Below are 20,322 nucleotides of genomic sequence, written 5' to 3' on the forward strand. Positions count from 1 at the left end.
TTAATGTGAAACACTAATATCATAGAGAATTGCAATATAGAGAATTGCAATATCAATGCAGATACAAACCTTTCATTAACGTAGCACAAGCAAATTGGATTATTTTACTTGGAATTTGATTGAATAAGTATTGGTAATAGCAGGGAATAATTTACTCTTCCCTGGTAATAGCTGATAACCCACTTATACCCATGTATTATTCCTCGGATATAATTCCACCTTCCAAACTTTGTTTTATCGAGATGCCCAAACCAAAGCTTAAAATATCCTCAGGAAAAGGTTGTTTTTTGTTTTGAGACAGCATAATACTCGAGGATTATTCAGCTGTTATTTTACACCAATGTGAACCTTGTATTATCTACATCATTACATCAGATGTTGCATATTTTATGAAGGATATATGTGATATCATGTAATTGATTTTAATTTCCTGTTCAAGATGAAAGTATGAAGGGCCAACAGGATCAAATTAACTTGACATGTTGTCTCCTTTTACATTCATACAAAGAAGGGTATCAAATAGTATATCTTCAGTTTTCAACAGTGACAACCCCCGGTCTCTAATAAGAAATCATTTACCACATTCTATTTTGAAAACTTTTTCACCATACCTCAAAAATTTGCTGTGCACGCATTTCCCGTTCCATTCTTAATTGTTCCATTCGCATTATTTTTTGTTGTTCTCGGTGTAACCGTATCATCTCTTTGTGACGTCGCTTTTCTTCGGCCATGTGTAAAGCTACAAAAATATATATTTTACATAGATGATTTTTAATTATTAAACAAGTTGCAAAAGTATAAAATATTGACTAATCACTAAATAGTGCAGTACAGTATTAGCAAACATACACTCATTTTCAATAAAGGAATAAAGAACATACAAGCGATTACATTGAATACCCACACACATAAAATGTACATTTGGACATTTTGTCTATGACTTGCTGTTGGATCTATGAGCATCCATTAAATTGACATTCTCAATACTGTTATTTGCGATGCAATGGGTAACCTATAGCCAGCCGGTACATTGGTATCTATGGGTAGTCAGTATTGTATTTGGCTAGATCTGTCCAATGGGTAACCTATGGCCAGTCGGTACATTGGTATCTATGGGTAGCCAGTTAGCTAGCTATTTCCAATGGGCTATATAATGGGTATCCAGTACACTTGGCTAGATCTTTCCAATGGGCAATCTATGGGCAGTCATTACAGTTAGATAGCCATTTGCAATGGGCTATCTATGGATATCCAGTACTCGGTTGGCTATCTATTTTCAATGGGCAATCGGTTTTCAACCAGTAGCATTTGCATATCCCTTATATGTACTTGGCAGATTATAATTATGACTTCATTTTGTTCAGCATATGGATAACTTCCTGCCAACCCTCTCGAGGGAGCTATTCAACGCAACAAGAGACATTCATCAGTGGGGCTCGCTAGAAGATTGACACTTCGGAAATGAAATATTAATAAAAGCAGCGCAAGCAGAATTTTTATATCTGAGAACAACTAAGACAGGAGGGAATAAAGAGGAAGCAGATTTCTTCACTAAATGTGTGAAGCTTTGAATTTGATCAGTTACAAGTGGAAATAGTACGTTTAGGATTGCCGGTGCGTATATTGTGCCGAGTAAACTATGCTTAAATTAAGATGCGAGTTCCAAAAAGCATGTGACATGCTGCTCTACAGAGGGAAAAAAAAGTAGTGATTAGATTCTATTAATACTTCAAAGTCTAAAAAAAGCAACTAACTCCACATAAGAGAATTATACATTTGTGCAAATGTGTGTCAAAATGATTTGAAATGTGATATGAGTGAAAAGTGTCAAATGTTTAAATTTCTAATTTTTGTATGAATATAATATGTTTGCATATATAAACAACACATCGTGTAATGGTTAATATATTTACAAAACACTTACTGATGATAATTTGTATACTCATATTTTTCAATAAACACTTATAATAAAAATATTAAATTCCACGGAATAATTTATAGATTTATTAATAGCTATTAGAATTTTTTTCTCAATTTTAATGTTAAGTAAAAACTATTTTATTCAAAGAACTCATACTTACTCCTTGCGACTTTTTATAATTTTTCAGTCAAAGAATGCATGGCACTCTGGATTAATTATCTGGATCAATATTAAGATAATATTTGAGTTAATTGAAAGACAAAAAACTACAAGCGACTTTAACACCGAGATAACAAATAAAATTTGTAATAATGGTAAACCTTTGAATAGAACCCCATATTTTTTTTATTAAATTCATACAGTATTGGGAAATAAGTTCACATTTTTACTTTAAAATATTGTTTTAAAACCAATATGAGAAGAATCCCATAAACTCAGGTAGAATACAGAATTACTTGTAACAAAGCAAGAGATAAATAGTAATAAACTTTCAGTACTTGGCTTTATATATTATTAATGAAATATAATAATTTACGTATAAAAATAAAATGTTGAATCACTGACAAGTGGTGTGTTATTTGATAATGATAGTGGAATGGAACCTATATAATTACCAACAAAAAGGTATGTTATATGAGCAAAGCAACGAACAACATAAACATTTTTTGTTGCATATTTTGAAATAAAAATTGACGAAGAATTAAAGCAAACAAATGATACAAATCAAAAATGGAACTTTTCACAGCAAATGCCAGAAACAAACAGAGAAAATTTAAAAAAAAACAAAACAGGCACAGTGCAAAAAAAATGGGGAAAACGATGAACCAGGTTAGTACCTTGCAATCGTCGTTGTTCGCGAACAACAGAGGCACGCTGATGCCGATCTAATTTACGTTTCATCTTGCCTTCTTGCACACGTCGTGCCATCTCTGAATTAGGTGCAAATAAAAAGGGAATCATGCAGAAAAGTTTTACGTAAAGAAAATAATTACAAAATAAAAACATAAGTGCATAAAATAGAAAATAAACTAAAAATAAATAAAATATTTTAATAAGAGGTTAAATGCGTTGTTTTGAACAAGAAGCTATACTGAAGGTATATGTTGATTTAATATACTGTTTATGTCCATATAATTTTTCTGTTTATTTATCAGTTTGGGCATGGTAATGTTTATTACAGACATGCTTGTCCTTTAGATCGTTGTATTTTTTTATAGATATTAATAATTTTTTATTCCACATACCCTCCTGCTCAAGTTTTTTCTTTAGTTTTGCTTCCGCAGACCGTCTTGTTAACTCTCTGGCAATGCGTCTTTTTTCGTGAGCTTTTTGACTAGTCCTTCCAACACGACCTCTTGGAGGGGGTGGGGAATATAATCGTTGTGTCAATTCTTCGGCAGTCAGTTTTTCAAACACAATACCCTAAGGTTCAGAAGGGAAAATATTTTTGCTATTCAGTTATAGTATATAATATAACAATTTATATTATTAAATAATAATTATTCAATGATATATTTTATATATAACTAAAATAAGTTATTTTTTGTAGGTACAATCAATTTCAGAAGGCATACTCCTGCATTCAAATTGAGAGGGAAGTAAGATTTCAGCTCAACGTAATTCTTATTTTTAATTAAATGTAAGAGTTTATCTTATCTTGCCAATAAACTTATTTAGATTCTAGGAAGAATAAAGTTTATCTACTGTATGTCTGTCTATGTCTATTATAATGTAAACAGCACTTTACCATTCCGCCATCAGGTCTTGGGTTCAGGTACTCTCCAACCTTCACCTTAGCACTGAAACTGAAGTGTTCACGGCCAACAGTTGTGATCTGACGCCGTTTCAAGTAGCGTAGCACCTCCGGATAGTTTCGTAATTTCTTACCACACGGTCCGTAGTAAATTACCTCACCTTTGACCTGATCTTCAGGACCCAGTTGTCGGATTATAGTCTGACGACGAAATCCGTACTGTAATGGTTGATTTACAGCTTCCACATCTGTTACACGTAGACGTTTTTGTGGAATGGCTGTTAATAAAATAAACAAAAATATAGCAACCATACTATAATACATTTCCCTCAAAAACATGTCCAAAAGGCTTGGCATAGTGATGATTCCACATTACATACTATACATTTGTGTGTGTTTTCACAAAGACATATAGTCTGCTTGTTATAATATATTTACTGCTTGATATGCACTTATATTACGCATTGCATCACTGCAGTGTGTCTATTGTTAGTTCTATTATACAATAGATGTTTAAACATGAGTAACTCATTAAATGTACATTTCTGTTTCCATCATCAATCTCTAATATGTCTAAAAAATATTTTTATAGCTCTCTACATCATGGCATTTGGAAAGGACTCGAAAGAGGTAACTTACGTCCAGGGTCATAGTACATCGAAGTGGAGGGCATGTTACGCTTGTAATACTTTGAATACGGTGACGATTCATCAGCCGAATCGATGGTTAAAGCATCAGTGTCAAGGTGATCGCTGTCACCCTCAGTGTCAAGATCTGAGCCAGAATCAACTAGAATTATTTTTAAAAAGGTTTCATTATAAGAAATATCAAGCTAATAGTTTCATTTCATTATTTCAAAGATAGATTCCAGTATAACTTTATGCATGGCATTGTAGGACTACAAGACAGTATAATCCTTCCTTAGAGTACAGTGTACTAGACACTCACTAATTCTGTTAAATGTTGCAGTTATGTCTGGTATACTAAACTCAAAAGTCTAAATTAATTACTTCATCATATTATATAGACATACTACCCTTTCAATTATCACATCTCATTATGAATTTAGATAAATACAAATATTTTTTTTATTACATACTGTACTGCATAGATCAAGTATATAATAACAAAACTAAATCATCTTCCTAAACAGGCTAGTTTCTGAAATTTGATTTCAGATTATATTTCATTATAAATTTAGATAAATACAAATATTTGTTATGCAAATATATTTTTTATATCAAACTGTAATACTGTAATGCATAGATCAAGTATAATATAATAACAAAACTAAATCATCATCTTCCTAAATAGGCTAGTTTCTGAAATTTGATTTCAGATTAAAAGTTTACAAATCGCTTATTTGAATATGAAATAAATTACCGCTATTATCTCCTAAACTCTCATCATCATCTTCACTACTATCACTGTCTCTCTTGGATGAATTCTGGGCCTTGGCAGCCTTTTTGCTTGATGCGTGCTCACGAAGTCGCGCTGTTGCCTTGATCATCATCTCATCTGCTATCTGCCGTGCTCCAGGTTTTACCATCTGAATCAGAAGAAAAATTAAGTTAACAGAAAAGTTGAAAACACTTAAAATATTGCAAATATACCTGTAATGTACAGTCCAATCGTAAAAAGGTGACTTAAATCACTACCTCTGTTCATCCCAAAAGTTATATACATTTTGGCAAACCATTTCATCAATAATAGATCTTATCAGATTATTTATAGAAAATGTAAAACATTTTAAATTATTTCAGGTTGGGTTTGATACTGTACGTATTACTTAATTCCATTCAATAAACCAATATAAAAACAATTAGATTCTATCAGTATAAAGGCAGTACATGTCAATACCATGATTGATAACAATAAATTAATATTGATTATGAAATTAGGTCATATAAGGTTAATCATAATTTAATGTCGTTTAATTGTAACAGCCAGGTAAGGAGGAAACCTCGCAGTAAACGTAACACCTGTGAGCGGATGCGTGCAAGAAAATATAAATGAAACACACAAAAATATAGATTTTCTAAAAAGCACTGCAGGGGAAAAGGCTGGCTTAACTTTCTTTCATTACTAGGGAGTAGTAACTTGAAGCTTAAACGTTTCTTATTAAGTAGTAATAGACAACTCAGTACACGTATACCCAAGGAAGTACGGTAATGTAATTAGGTTAATCAGCTCTATTGTAATAATTATGTTTGCGACAAATATAAATATTAATTACATTTTAAATACATATATTTAATAACTGTATTGTATACATAAATCACTTAAAACATGAATACAAAGCAAACAAAAATGGTCTCTGAAGATAGAGGCAGATCAAGGATTTTTAAATCCAGGTGCGTAAAAATGATTAAATGAAGTACTGAGCTGAACCAATGTCCTGTCTTTTGCATTGTAAATTTTTTTAAATGGGGAAGGGGAGGGGGGGGGGGGGGGTGGCTGATCTACCTATGTTAAACAGGAATTCATTTGTTTTTGGTGATTAAAAAAAGTATACCTTAGCTTTTAAAGCCACTTTTATTCTTTCTGCAGCCTGTTTGGTTGTGCGTGCAATTAGTTTCTCGTGCGTAGATACAAATTTTGCAAGATCTTCATTATCCTTGTTAAAAGTAAAAGAAGATGGTGAACTCGTTGATGACCTTTTGGACAAATTTAATGGCGTATCATCCGTTGAATGTTTATTCGCCATTGATTTTTCTTTTTTGGAATTGTCAGCTTTAGATTGTTTGGCATCTCGGTTCTTTCTTTTCTCGGCTTCCATTTTCTTTTGGATTTTTAATTGTTGTTGTTGAGCTTTTATTTGTTGTTCAAATTGAAGCGTTAACTGTTCAGCCTTTTTCTTTTGCTCTTCTTCCCTTTCTCGTTCATCGTTTACATTGTGTGATTTTGACTGTTGATCTTTCAGTAATTTTTCCTAAAGTAACAAATGTTAAAAATAAAAATCCCAATAAAATATGGTAAATGTCAAATGTAAGAAAACTGACAAATATTTTTATTTTGAAGTTCTAGGCATACAGTATGTCTCCTCCTTTTTACAAGATTTGGTTCAACTTTTATTCTGCCTTGGAGTTGGAGTGCAATTGACGAGAACTCACAACAGCAACTGTAAAGTGGTAGTAACACATGATAAGCACTACTTTGCTATTTAGTTAAAGATTTATTGTCCCCCTGAAAAAATAATTCTTAAAAATGTTTTTGTTGATTATGCCATTTTAATAGTTGTCCACTTTCCACGAAAAAAAAATGTGTTTACCTAAAAACTGTAAATTAAATAATAATAAAAATATTCAAATTGACTGCCAGCCAATGGGTTTTTGGTTGAATTTAACCTTTTTTTAAACATTTTTTTTTGTCTATGGAAGTGATTAGCTTGATTAAAACTACAAAATAATCTATTCAAAGTCTGATTTTATTAATCTTTATTTTTCATGATTTTTGGGGGAAATTACATCTTTAAGCTTAGCTCTATTATATAATTGTGATTTGTGGTTGCGACGCCTAGTTGAATTATATTTAAATCAGTAAAATTAAGCCTAGCTTTAGGATTCTCAAATAGATAAAGATATTAAATGGAATCATTATTATTATTTTTTGAAAATTAGATTTATGTAACATTTACTGAACCAATATGATCTAACCTTTTTTCGTTGCCTGGCTTCCTGTTGTTGTTGTTTTATCTTCTTCTCTTGTTCCAATAATTCTTTCTGTTTGAGTTCAAGTTCTTTCTTTGTCTGAAACCATATTACAATAAATAATGATTCACTATTGTGTATTTTCATATTAAACATGATAAATATTACATAATATATTTATATAATATTATTATGCATAATCAGATAAGTAAAAAATCAGGCAATTATTTAATATTAAAAGTATTGTCTTTGATAAGTACTAAATTTAAATGTTTTATTTAATTAGACATCTAAATTTATCTAACACAAATGTGAAAATAACAGAAACTAAAATTATTATATAAACAGGAAAGTTGTTTTTAATTATTATAAAAACTTTTAACAATGTTTATGTTATGCACATACTAACAACTTAAAAAAGCCTTTTATAAAGTTTCAACAGTAGTGATAATATATTGCTCCAATTTGCAATTGATGAATAAAGAATGAATGATAATCCAGTTTTGGCCTGTATTCTTGTTGTTCATAATAATAGCAAATGAAATAAAAATAAAATCAGTAGTGTTAAATACGTCCAAGAATTCTTATTCATAATCTTAATGGGACGCTGAAACCCGCTTGACTTAAGGGAAAAAACAAATTTTTATCGGAAAGTAATCCCCTGGCTGCAATTACAAAAAGCTGTAAAGACAAAATGTAGTATTTTACAACCATTAAAATGATAACCGGCCGTTTCTTCTGACTCATCCTCTTTGTTTCAGACCAAGAGAAGACCCTGAAATCTGAAGGCTAGGTTGCTGATTTTAATCTCTATAAAACGATATACAGTACCAGGTAGATTTAAGATGCATTATAAAAAATCTTGGGAAACTGAATGCAATTTCTATTCTATCTTTTTTATATTTTTAATCATGGTCTTGTGTTGAATTTTAACAAGATATAAGGAAGCTTGAAAAATAAACTGGCAATATTTTCTGTTTTATTTAGTGTAGAAGGGTGATTAGTAGATGTGAGTAGATGGTAATTTAATTTAACAAGCCTAAGATGGGATTTATTTGCAAGAAACTGATTCAAGTCAACTGTCAAATTAAACATATACTGGCAGTGGCAGTACATACTACTAAATGTTACATGTATGTATACACAGCTTTTGAGTCACTTTATGGATTTGCCAATATTCAATTCAATACATCTATAGTAAACATCCTTTTCTGCTGTTATCAATACAATTACCTTATAAGGTCAAACTAATGCTATTTACCTTCATAATGGTTTCCATCTCTTGCTCTTCTTCACTATCATCATCTTCACTATTGCTACTGATTTCAGAGTTCTCGGACTCATTAGTGCCATCCAGATCATCTGATGTGGTGTCGTCATCATCGTCTTCTTCTTCCATATCAACATCACTGCTGCTTGTCATTGTCTCTTTCTTGTTTTCTAAGCTATGCTCAGAGCCGCTGGCTTCGAAAGCTGAATGAGCTTCTTTATAGGCTGTTGACGGGTCAGACTCGGTTACCTCCATAGGTGATGGTACATTCTTAGCCTTTAGAAGTAAAAAGAAATACGTAAATTAAAAATATTTTATATAAATGTAATCGCAGAATTTTAACGTTTATTATAGGATTTCATGTTTTTTTATGTGTGTAATTAATTTTATGTAAGTATTTCTATGTGGAGAACCTCTTGACGATTATTTTTATTTATAACTTTTATGTGATCCTACCTCATTGATTTACTTTTGTACTGTTTTTATGTCTTACTTTGTACTGTATTTGAAATTTGGCGAAATAAATGATATAAGGGCATGATTATCAATTATTGTTCGTATACTTCTCAAATACGTATAAATTGTAAGCTAAAAAAGGTAAATTATTAAATGATATTATCATAGATCATTTTAAGATTTTTCTTTTTCTAACAATGTATATTTTATTTAAAATGGTTAATGGTTTTAAATTTGTAAAGTGCAAACTACAAATAGTCTCTATGCGCTGTTTAAAACAAGTGTAAAAAGAAAGTGTTATTTAGTAGTATTTAGATAACCTACAGCAACTACATTTTAATTTCATATTTTATGATTATTTTTTCATATTCAGGGGACTATACAACTTTAAATGAAGCAAATAATTTACTAGATGCAGTTAAAATAAAATTGATGCATAAAATATTTAGCCCTAAGTAACAAGACAACAATGTTATAATGTAATAGAATATATAATGTATGAATAATAATAGGATAGGCTACAATTGCAATCTACGGAACTGAACATTGTAAACCCACCCCTGGGTTACATAACTTCATATTTGGGGCAATATTTGAGCAATAAAGAGAGAAAAAAGAAGAATGTAGTATCCAAGGACTATTATCCTAAATCATAATGATGACAGAAAAAGGTGGACCTGTCCGTCAGTGTCGACATCATACTCAATGTACTATATTGCCTCTTTCAGACGAACCCTGTCAATCATTATACTTTAGATTTCAAAAACTTCAATCTCTCGAATCTTTTATTTGATATGTCCTTGGAACATTTGATAGAATTTTTAAGAAACTATATTGTATTTGCTTGAAAACAACCTCGGGCAAATAAAATATAAAATATTAAGTTTCCAAAAATAATAGGTTGCATTGAGCCTGGTGTATTCTTTTATTTAAAAAATCCTATTTTGGATTATAATTTGTAAAAATAAAGTGTCGTTTTAGAATATAATTGAGCACTGAATTATTTCCTACACCCAGGGAAACTCTTTCAAATGGAAGTAGGCCCTAATTCATACACTAGACTATAGAATTTATATTGTTTCTTTGATATTTTCTTACTTTCTTTTCTGCTAGAAACTTGGCTCTATCTGCAGATTTTGCAACAATATCTGTGTGAGTGTTTCCGATTGAAATGTCTGCATGCCTTGGCGAGTCCGACTTGCGCGGGCGTCCTCTACCTCTCTTTTCTCCAGATGGCGTACTTGATTGGGAAGGTTTGACGGCAGTTGGTGGTGATGCTGGTGTCTTAGATTGATATCCCAAGTATTCATTGACATCTGTTGAATAAAAGATATACAAACATTAAAACGACACCAAAGAAGAACAAAGAGCTACACCTAAAATCTAAGAAATATAAAGTAAAAGCGTTAATCCAAATACAGGTATAGAAAGAAATGATGACGGTGGTACGTTGGTATGCTCCCACTAGGGGGCACCAAGGTGGGCTGTCTCATTATATAGTAGAGGTATTGGAATTGTACCCCACGGTGTAGGGAAAGGGCTAATGTCAGTTTATCCAGGTAAGAAGGCACGAAACAGACTATAAAATCTACACACTACAGGTAAATGGATACACCTCACACAGACTTACTTTTCTGATTTTTCCCCGTAAACAAAAATGATTCAAAGTCTTTAACAGTTGAATCTTTGCTGAGATTACTAAACGATGGAGTCAGTCCTAAGTTGTTACCACCACCAGTAAGGCCCAAGCTGCTCCCAGAAAGCCCCAAGCCAGGCACAGCGCCGTGGGGTTGAGTCCACCACGTTGCACCTCCTGCCAAGCAAGCCGAAAGAGAGAAAGCGTTAAAAGAAAATTGTTATAATAAAGCGACAGAAAAGCGAGCAAAGAATGTGCAAGCAAAAATACAATTGTGCAATTGCTATATAATAGAAACCCTTAACAACACAATACAAACACAGGTAGACCTATTTTTAATTTACTAATCAACTCAGAACATCATTGTACAGTATGAATAATATTCACAATGGAATTGATTTGAACTTATCAACAGTACGAGTTAGGAGGTCCATGTAAAGACATATACAAGTACAGAAACATTCAAATTGGGTGTATGCTAGATCATGATGTGTAAAATGCTGAAATTGGTCTATTAAATTATTACTATCAAAACAATATAGGACAGTATAAGTGTCATAAATAATTTTTTAACTATATAGTTTAATATTTTTTGCATTATACAGTAGTATGTGTAAAAATGTAAACAAAAATGTAATATTTGAAATAAAATATAATAAATCTTTTTTTTAAATAAAAAAAGGAGAAAGAAGGAAATTTAATTCTTTGAAAAGTAGAAATTTATTAGCATTTATATTTATGACTCCCAATTGACGTTGAAAGTTGTTCAAACAAAAATATGAATCATAAATTAATGATAGCGGACAGGCATAAATTGCATTACCATAAATATAATAAGAGTTATGAAACTACACAATATAAGATATAATATTTATATTATAAAACTTGTTAATGGTTCTTTTAAAAAGCTAAAAAAAGATTTCATATTAACAATATATACACATAATATCATCTTAAAATCGTTTAAAGTACTGTCTAAGTACGTTTAAAGTACTGTCTACTAAACACTATGTGACCCACAATCATACACAGAATATATTTAGGTGTGATGACATGATAATTAATATTTATATGGTTAAGATGAATATTCATGTAGTATGATTAATATCCATGATAGTAATATATTCTAGGTTTATTTATAATCAGCAAATATAAATACAAAAGAATTAACAATTATTATCAATTATTAAGTAATTAATTAATAATCGATCATAATTAAAAATCACTATTAATATCAGGAAAGAAATATTTAATTTCTACATTAAATTTAGTTTTATATATTTAAATAAAATTCAAATTCAAACACAAAACTAATGGTTGAGAAATATCAGGAAAACTGTTTTATAAAAAGCCATCACAAAAAAATTGAATTCTAAAAAGTGAATTCCAAAAATGTATCTGAATAAAATCCTTCATGAAAATGAACGTGCAATCAATAAAATTCATTAATTCAGAATAACTATAAAAATAATGTATTTCTTTACGGAGATGAATTCTTAGACATTTGAGGCACAGGTCGACTCAAAAGGAATTTCTATTTTATTAGAAATATAACTGGATAAAAAATTGGTATAATCGGAATAGAAAATTAATTACAATTGTTTCCCATCACTTAGAATTTTAATTTATTCTGGAAAAATGGATCAAATGACAAGAAATCAAATCAAATATTAGATTTATAAATAATTTATTTCAATTGTATTGTATGATTTTTCTTTCTTTGTCAAATTTTACAGTACCACAGCATCACCAGGTAACCCATCTTGTTGATCGAAACACAGAAGTAAACAAAATTGGTTTTTTTTATGAATGATAGTTAATAATGAATACTAAAGCTTGGTGGAATTTAAAATTCATAAAAGGAAGGGGCAAAGGTATAAATGATATATGTACTGTAGTGTAACAATATAAATAAAATTACAATAAAATAAATTATTGTGAAGTTGAGCAAGATTTCGTCCTCTGCCTCGACATTTGAAAAAGAAATTTTAGCTGAGTGGTCTGACAATTCTTATCTTCCCAAAACAGACAATGAGACACGTAAAATGTAATAAATATTCTCTGTTAAATCTAAACGATGATCATCATGTGCCCATACTTCATGTTTTGTTATTGTAACATGGATCATGAATTAATGTTTCTGAATATGACAAAATACAGTTAAAATGTCAAACGCATGACTAGTTCTCAACATAAATTACTATTTTAGATAAAATTATGTATACGAATATATCTCTCTGAATAATTAACCTGAATAGTATCAAATACATGCCCAGTAACCCATAGCATTACTTTTACCTTACTTACATTACTTATCAATATGACATCAACCAGAAAAACCAGAAATGGTGTTGGTAGTCTAAGTGCTAACTTACCCGGATAAACTGACAAATGCCATATTCTCCTCAAAGAGCAAGATATACTCGAAAAGTAGAAAATTCATTGAACACCCTTCTCCATTAATGGTACAGTTCACAATCATGAATCATGTCCTCAAGTGGGTGCATCCCCACAAACCATTATCATTTCTTTATATATCGCTCTTCGAGGAGAATATGGCATTTATGGGTTTATCCAGGTAAGCTCTGCACGAAATAACAATAAAGACAATAAACTACATAGAGAGTATGAATAAAATTTAATTAAATTAGATTAAAAGACAGTGTTTTCCAAAAGCTAGACACTTCTTTCTTGTTATTTTACTTTACAGTTTTGATTTAGCATTTTGTTTATTTTATTTGTAGATCTCCATTGAGATCCAGCAACACTATTGTCATTTTTTCTTAATTTAACTTTGGATTTAGTGAAACTAAATATATTAAAAAATTAATCATGGATACAATAACATAAATGCATAGTTTAAAGATGTATTGAAATAATATCAAACTACTCATTTGCATACGCCATTGTCTCCTATACTAATTAGCATTTTGTTGACTGTAAAAATAGAACATTTTAGGTCTTGACGTTCAATCAAATGTTAATATTAAATTCTATTCATCTGTGCATAATGCATAAACAGCTCTGTCATTGTCCCAACAAAATGGATTCTACATATTCTTTGTTAATTGCATTTAAGCACATCGTATCCTGAAGCGAATATGCAAAAGTGCATTAGACTCTGTCGTAATGTGGCTTACGATGGTAACATCACTCCATTTGTTCATCTAATAAAATAAACAGTTCTATCAAAAATAGTAGAAATCAGTGTTTTTAAACTTTATTGTAAAGCTCTGTCTACACTATCAAACTTTATGTGACAAAAAAATGGGACTTGCCTATATATGGTCATCATGTCATATCACTACCATATTTGGGCATATCACTACCATATTTGGGCACTTTTTGTTACAACATACAGTTAGTTTGATAGTGTAGACAGAGCTTAACATCATTGTTTGATGAGCAAGTGGTTGTTAATTATTAAAAACTGTATCTACGCTTTCATTCCCCTCCCCCCATCATTCAGACCTGACCTTTGGAAGTGATAACTTATATATAATACATTGTTTACTTGCATCACAATTAAACTAATTTCTTTCAAATGAAATCAAAGCTGGTGCTAGTCTTACAATCCAGAGATAATGTGGGGAATCACTGTAAAGCTGGACTTATTCCAAACTTCCCTTAGCATTAGTAAAGGCATGTTTATACAAAGAACTATGATGACATTATTATATTAGGCCTCTGAATCTCACTTTATCCACATTATATGTTGTTTTGTATGTTAAATATTTGACACAGATTAAGCATATTATTAATAATACCGAAAATTAATTGTGTTTATCTATTTTACATTTGACAGAAATTGTTTTTTCTCTCAAAATTTTTTGAAAACTTCTCTAACGAAATATATTCTTGCATATTAAAATCAATCAAAGTTACCAGCGAGTAGGACCTAAAACAGAAGACACAAATGATATTAATTAAAATTTAGCAAATATTTGCATGTATCCACAAAATGCAAAAATCATTGGCGTAGATAATTATCAAGGATAATAGCAAATCATTGTTAAATAAAAAATAATATTATTAAATATTTATGGTATTTTTAATATTTACAAGATTTTTTATCTGAATTATTTGGCATTTAAATGATCTAAAAAATAACATGACAGAATATTGATACTACAAATTATGTAATACATTTTTTTTATAAAAAAAAGATCAGTCAATATCAATCCATCTTTAATAATACAAGATATATATCAACTGATGTAGATATAACATCCGGCATTTATAGGTTATATTCCGTTGGGACTATCCAATGACTAAGAATTAGACTAGAAGATAGTATCATATGATGTGTAATTTAATGGCAATCTATCTTGTTAGAGTAACTAATTAATCAAAACCTTCAATGCCTGTTATTGTTCATCTACAACTTATACCACACAAGCTTTTAAGCTTTTAAAACATTTGATATCATTACGAAAAAGAAATAATACAAAATATAATTTGTACGAGTTATGAGAATTTATTATTGACATATTGAAACAATTTTCAATGGAGTGGAAGATTAATGACTCAAGCCATCTTTTGGGAGTCACTCCAAATTGAGAGTGTTCCAATACACATGTGTATGTAGTCCCTTTCACAAGTTCATCATACTGTGATAAAATCACAAATGCCAGCTTATAATGTGAATGGGTCTAAACACCAAATTCTGTTACACAGCCTCTGGCCATAGAACAATTGCAATAACATTTCTTTCGAATACGGTTTGAAATGATCAGCTCGATATAACACACAGCGAAACATACCAAACAAATACATTATATGTTGTTATTTTCACAATCAAATCACATCCTGAGGCAGAAACACAGCCAATTATGAATGGAATTTATATCTTTTTCTATTCTATTGATCTATCTATTTTCTATTGATACTCAACTATAATAAGACTTTATTTATGTTTATGTCTTTTGTATATGTTTGTATGTTTGTCTTGTGAACAGGATTGCCACCTATAAGAAGGATAGTGCACAAATTCACTTATGGTTATCCTAGGCAATTTGCCTAAATATAAAAACAAAACAAAAAAACAAACAAAACAAAAATCCATTTTGTTGTTGAATGACTATTGGTCAGAAGACGTATCTCTTGGCCTACTCTGACAATTCCCTGTTCTCATGCTTTGGTGGTGGCAGTGTGAAGAAGGGATAAAAAGCAGCATTTATGTCTCATTGTTTCTAAAACCTCCATCATGCGCTTTATTGCCAATTCTTTGATTAAGTTACAGAGAAAAAATCAACAATAATAATAACCGATAACATAATGCTTCAAAGTAAAATAATAATCTAGTTTATCATATTTCACATAAAACAAACATCCAATATATTAAATCTTTTCTATAATGAGAAACGGTATACAGTATTAAGAAAAAGTATGAAAGATTAAATTGAAATTGAATTTATATCTACGTTAACAATTCTTTTTACATTTTCATTTCATAGCGTAAGGTATAAATTTTGAAAGTAAAATCACTTTAATATTGGATATTCAATGTGATTTATAATTTTATTTTCTAGATCAAGCGTGAATTTGTATTTTAGAAAATGTGCCAAAATTGTGTTCCAATATTTTGCCGTGTCATTGATTCTCTGTATAATTAACTACCTTTTTCAAAAGGAAGTTTGATATTCTTTGTTTTATTGTAACACTCCTTGTCTGTTGTAAGTTTTTGTTTGTGTTTTGATTGGAACATTCTTTTAAAATAATAAAGAACAGTAATAGAAAGTAAATTAATGTTTTAACAAAGAAAATAATGTTAAACATTGGAACATTCTTTTAAAATAATAAAGTAAAGTAATAGAAAGTAACGTAATATTTGTAACAAAGAAAATAACGTTTACAAATCACAAACCAGCATTAAAAAAAAAACATTATTATTTTTAAATCTCATTAATGGATAATACTTTCGTACCTCATCTATTCTATCCTTTCTAATTTCCTAACAATTTTTAACATCATTAATAATAATTCAGTATTCACAGCGTTTATTGACATTTTACTTTCAGAAGAAAAAAAAACAACACTGGATTACAGTACGTTTGGATGTTATAATAGATTACACTGGATACTCAAAAGAGAAGATTTATATAGATCTAGGTGTTAAAGTTATCGATTGATTTTATCGTTAGATATGATAAGGATAAATTGAAATTCATCTTTGTTTATTAATATTTATCCCTTATACTGATATCTATAAATATATATTTCTCTATCAAAGACTGTTACAAGCCACTCTTGATGGACAGGAAATACAGCGATTCTATTGAAGGTCCAATTATAATCCCAGTACCCTAGATCCAAAATAGATGTTTCACTGAAGAAATGGATAGGGACTTCTTTGCAATTTAGATTTGCCCCAATATACAGTAATAAAAAGTAATACAAATTTATAACGCACACAACTCCACCAAAGGTACTCAAGGAAATTATTAAAATTAAATCTAATCAAACATAAATACAGACAAGTATACATTTTATCTTTGGTAATCCACGAAATTAGACTTGCTTTAAAATATTTAGATTTCAGTGGTCATTTAATTAATTTATAAGCTGGTCTAATCAAATATATAGCGTCTTTTAGAATACTATATTACTGTACAATCTCATGGTCAAATAGAGTGATTTTATGATAATATTAAGCATTGTTATTCTAAACTATTTACAAGATAATAAATTAATCCAGTTTTCTCACTAAAAACCTTTTTATATCCTGAATATACGAAACACTAACAACAACAGCTTGCTTGATATTAACATGACCTATGTAGTATATGAGAAATGTATGGTGAAATGCATTATATTTCTGCATATCATCACAATCGGTCTAATGAAGTTATTGATATATGGTCTTGTTAATTTTACATATGACTAAATGATATCCTTAGAGATATGAATGCAGAAATTTGTCTCTATATTAATGATATGAAATCTTCTGGACGGCTTTTTTTTTTCTTTATTGTTGCTCTTGGTGTATTAATTCTTAATTACGTTATAGAACAGAATGATGGCATTTGTGTAGAATAATACTAAGGCCTACCAGATTTCTTTCTAAGTATTGGTTTCAACTTTGGTCTGGTCTTTGTTTGTTCTAAAATGCAATCTAAACATCATTGAGACAGAACAGTATGAAACTGCAATATTTTTACACAGGTCAAAGGAAGGTTCGCCACAAATATACCGACTTAAGTACCTGCAACTACAGTCTGGGTTTTGTTTGCCTGCTCTGCCAAAAAAATAACTATTTTGTTACTAGCTATATCTAGGCCTACCATAACCAACTGAAATAGTACAAATAAAATCCCAAATGTTTGGTATCTATGAAGGTCTGTAAACTACTCTACAACGGTGAAACAAAGGAGAAATCAAAGACCATTTTTATAAACTAAATAAACGTTAAGTTCTTTTTAATTCCTGCTATTGAGAAAGACATTAAATGTGTCTAACATTAATGTTATTTAAAACGTATGTGTGTTTGTTAAATTCAAACAAAACATTGTATAGGAAGATGCTACAGTATATTAAATTAATATAATGGTTATTTTTTTACATAGGAATATAATATATAAACTGGTATAGCAACAACAATTATTTACCCAACTTAAATATTAACTACTAATTATCATAACCTCATTCACAGTGATATTAATAATTTACAACCATGAAACACAATGTATGGTATATTAATAAATTTCAAGACAACATTGAATTCAAGGACTTGTATGAAGAACAAGCAATTAAAATAAACAGCCATATTGAAATGTATATTTATGCTTCATTTATTTTATACCCATGTAGAGTACAGTGTAGTATGGATGATAATAGTCATATTTTAGGTTAAAACAATCTAATTTCTATAATTTGAAATCTTATAATTGTTAACATTTCTTTTTGTCAATATTTTTTTAGTGTCGACAACTGCCTTCAGGTGGTCAATGCTTAAAGTAATTATTAGGCTACTTATTTTGATATCCTTTCACACATTATCCTCTTGTATCTTTTTTTTTCTTTTCTAAAGTATAAATATCTGTTCTTTTTGTTCAATGTGTGGAAAATAAACGAATGAATGAATGAATGAATAATTCTAAAATACTGTATTGTGTGTTTGTATGTTGCTATAAAATTATGTTCTACAGTAATTTTTTTTTCTAAAGAGAATAAAGTGCAAAATATGTAATTAGGCTCTGATGTGTGAAAATGAAACAGTCACTACACACACTTCCAAAACAAAGGAACTACTAAAATAGCCAATTGTCTTGAAAGACTTACAACAAAATAAGACATTTTAATTTTAGCTACTTTTCGCATCGCTGCGCATGAATCATTTTGTTTACAACGTGTTATATCAGTTGTGGGTGAAAAACAAAACTATAAAATGCATTTAAATTGATATCATTTTAAAGTAGTTTAACAAAATAAAGTTGACATTTCATTTATTTTATATACTGTATTTCTGTAACTTAATATTTAAAATGACTATGCGTTTCTGAACAAAATCATCTATAAACTAGCTAACGTAGATTATGAACATCAATTTATCTAATTCAAACACTTGACAGATTTATTAAAAACCAGGAAAGTAAAAATAAAAGCACCGTATTTTGATCAAAATTATAAAACGAAGCTGATACAAATATAATCTCATAATCTACCTTGCTGGAAAAACAACGTATTCATATTTTTATATCACTACAAATCCGAAAGCAATTTGTCAATTACAAGTTGGAAATTTCTTGCATTAGATACTAATAGCTTAGAATACACAAGGTATCATCTTTCAAGATAAACAAACAAATTAAAAACTAAAATTACTTTATTCCATTTCATATTTCGTATGCTTTCCTAATGAAATTGTTGAGACGATCAAAATGGTTGCCTTGTACTCAGTATAAAAATAAATTGCAAAAATTCAAATTTATTTTAAAAGAAAAAACAAAAAATGCAATGCAATTAATCAAAATAATAATAATCAAATTATATGAAATTTGTGATAATTTTAAAAAATAGGCCGGACTAAGTTAATAAACAAAATATTCAACTAATTTCAAATGCATATATCACCATGGCAAATATTTGAATTGAAAATGCAATTAGAAGCATAGAACATGTGTATTAAAGTCAAATATAAGAAGCATTATGCATTTAGTAAAATCTGAGGAGAACGTTAATTAGATCTGTTCCAAGGGAAGGTCACAACACAAGATCATGATCACCATTCCCTGCTATTATTTTCTTCTACGTCATGCGTTCTGGCATAAATATTAAAAACAGATTATCAAGAACAAAGAATATTTTCTTTTAAGATTTTGGTACAAATATTGTATAAATGAATTAGGAATCTCACTCATTCACAGCGCTGTATCTCAACAAATGACAATATTTGTCTAGCACCATACATTAGGTAAATTCTGTAATACAGCCTGTATTATATAAAGTAATGTTAAGGGTTATGTTGGGGTCTCTGATATAGGAATTACATGTGAAACACATAAGATGCTGTATCACTGAATTTGCCTTGATACTAACACATTTAGATCAAAACTGAGAATCAGCTGTGAATCTGAAGTTAAAAACAAAGATTTTAAATGTTATACTATATAATTAAATGAATATTTAGATGCATTG

General features: G+C 29.7%; 2 protein-coding genes across 13 annotated transcripts in view; one reads left to right on the forward strand and one right to left on the reverse strand.

Moving 5' to 3' along the window:
• The window catches only part of LOC144839880 (zinc finger protein 830-like), a 94,908-nt gene that overhangs the window by 32,665 nt on the left and 41,921 nt on the right, over window positions 1-20,322 (forward strand). The window lies entirely within an intron of this gene.
• LOC144839809 (bromodomain adjacent to zinc finger domain protein 2B-like) overlaps window positions 1-20,322 on the reverse strand; it is a 64,126-nt gene that overhangs the window by 20,792 nt on the left and 23,012 nt on the right. For 9 of the 12 annotated variants that reach the window (XM_078695330.1, XM_078695347.1, XM_078695393.1 and 6 more), the window contains exons 4-14: window positions 10,681-10,863; window positions 10,149-10,366; window positions 8,586-8,870; window positions 7,331-7,423; window positions 6,190-6,606; window positions 5,058-5,223; window positions 4,314-4,463; window positions 3,669-3,952; window positions 3,166-3,343; window positions 2,758-2,850; window positions 612-739 (exon numbers count right to left, since the gene is read on the reverse strand). In XM_078695330.1, the coding sequence (XP_078551456.1) occupies window positions 612-739; window positions 2,758-2,850; window positions 3,166-3,343; window positions 3,669-3,952; window positions 4,314-4,463; window positions 5,058-5,223; window positions 6,190-6,606; window positions 7,331-7,423; window positions 8,586-8,870; window positions 10,149-10,366; window positions 10,681-10,863 (2,195 nt within the window). The remainder of the gene's footprint in view (window positions 1-611; window positions 740-2,757; window positions 2,851-3,165; window positions 3,344-3,668; window positions 3,953-4,313; window positions 4,464-5,057; window positions 5,224-6,189; window positions 6,607-7,330; window positions 7,424-8,585; window positions 8,871-10,148; window positions 10,367-10,680; window positions 10,864-20,322) is intronic. The other 3 variants (XM_078695376.1, XM_078695402.1, XM_078695411.1) reach the window with 2 other exon arrangements.

The sequence above is a fragment of the Antedon bifida genome, chromosome 1 (genome assembly GCF_963402885.1).
Source record: "Antedon bifida chromosome 1, ecAntBifi1.1, whole genome shotgun sequence".
In the NCBI taxonomy this organism is placed as follows: domain Eukaryota; kingdom Metazoa; phylum Echinodermata; class Crinoidea; order Comatulida; family Antedonidae; genus Antedon; species Antedon bifida.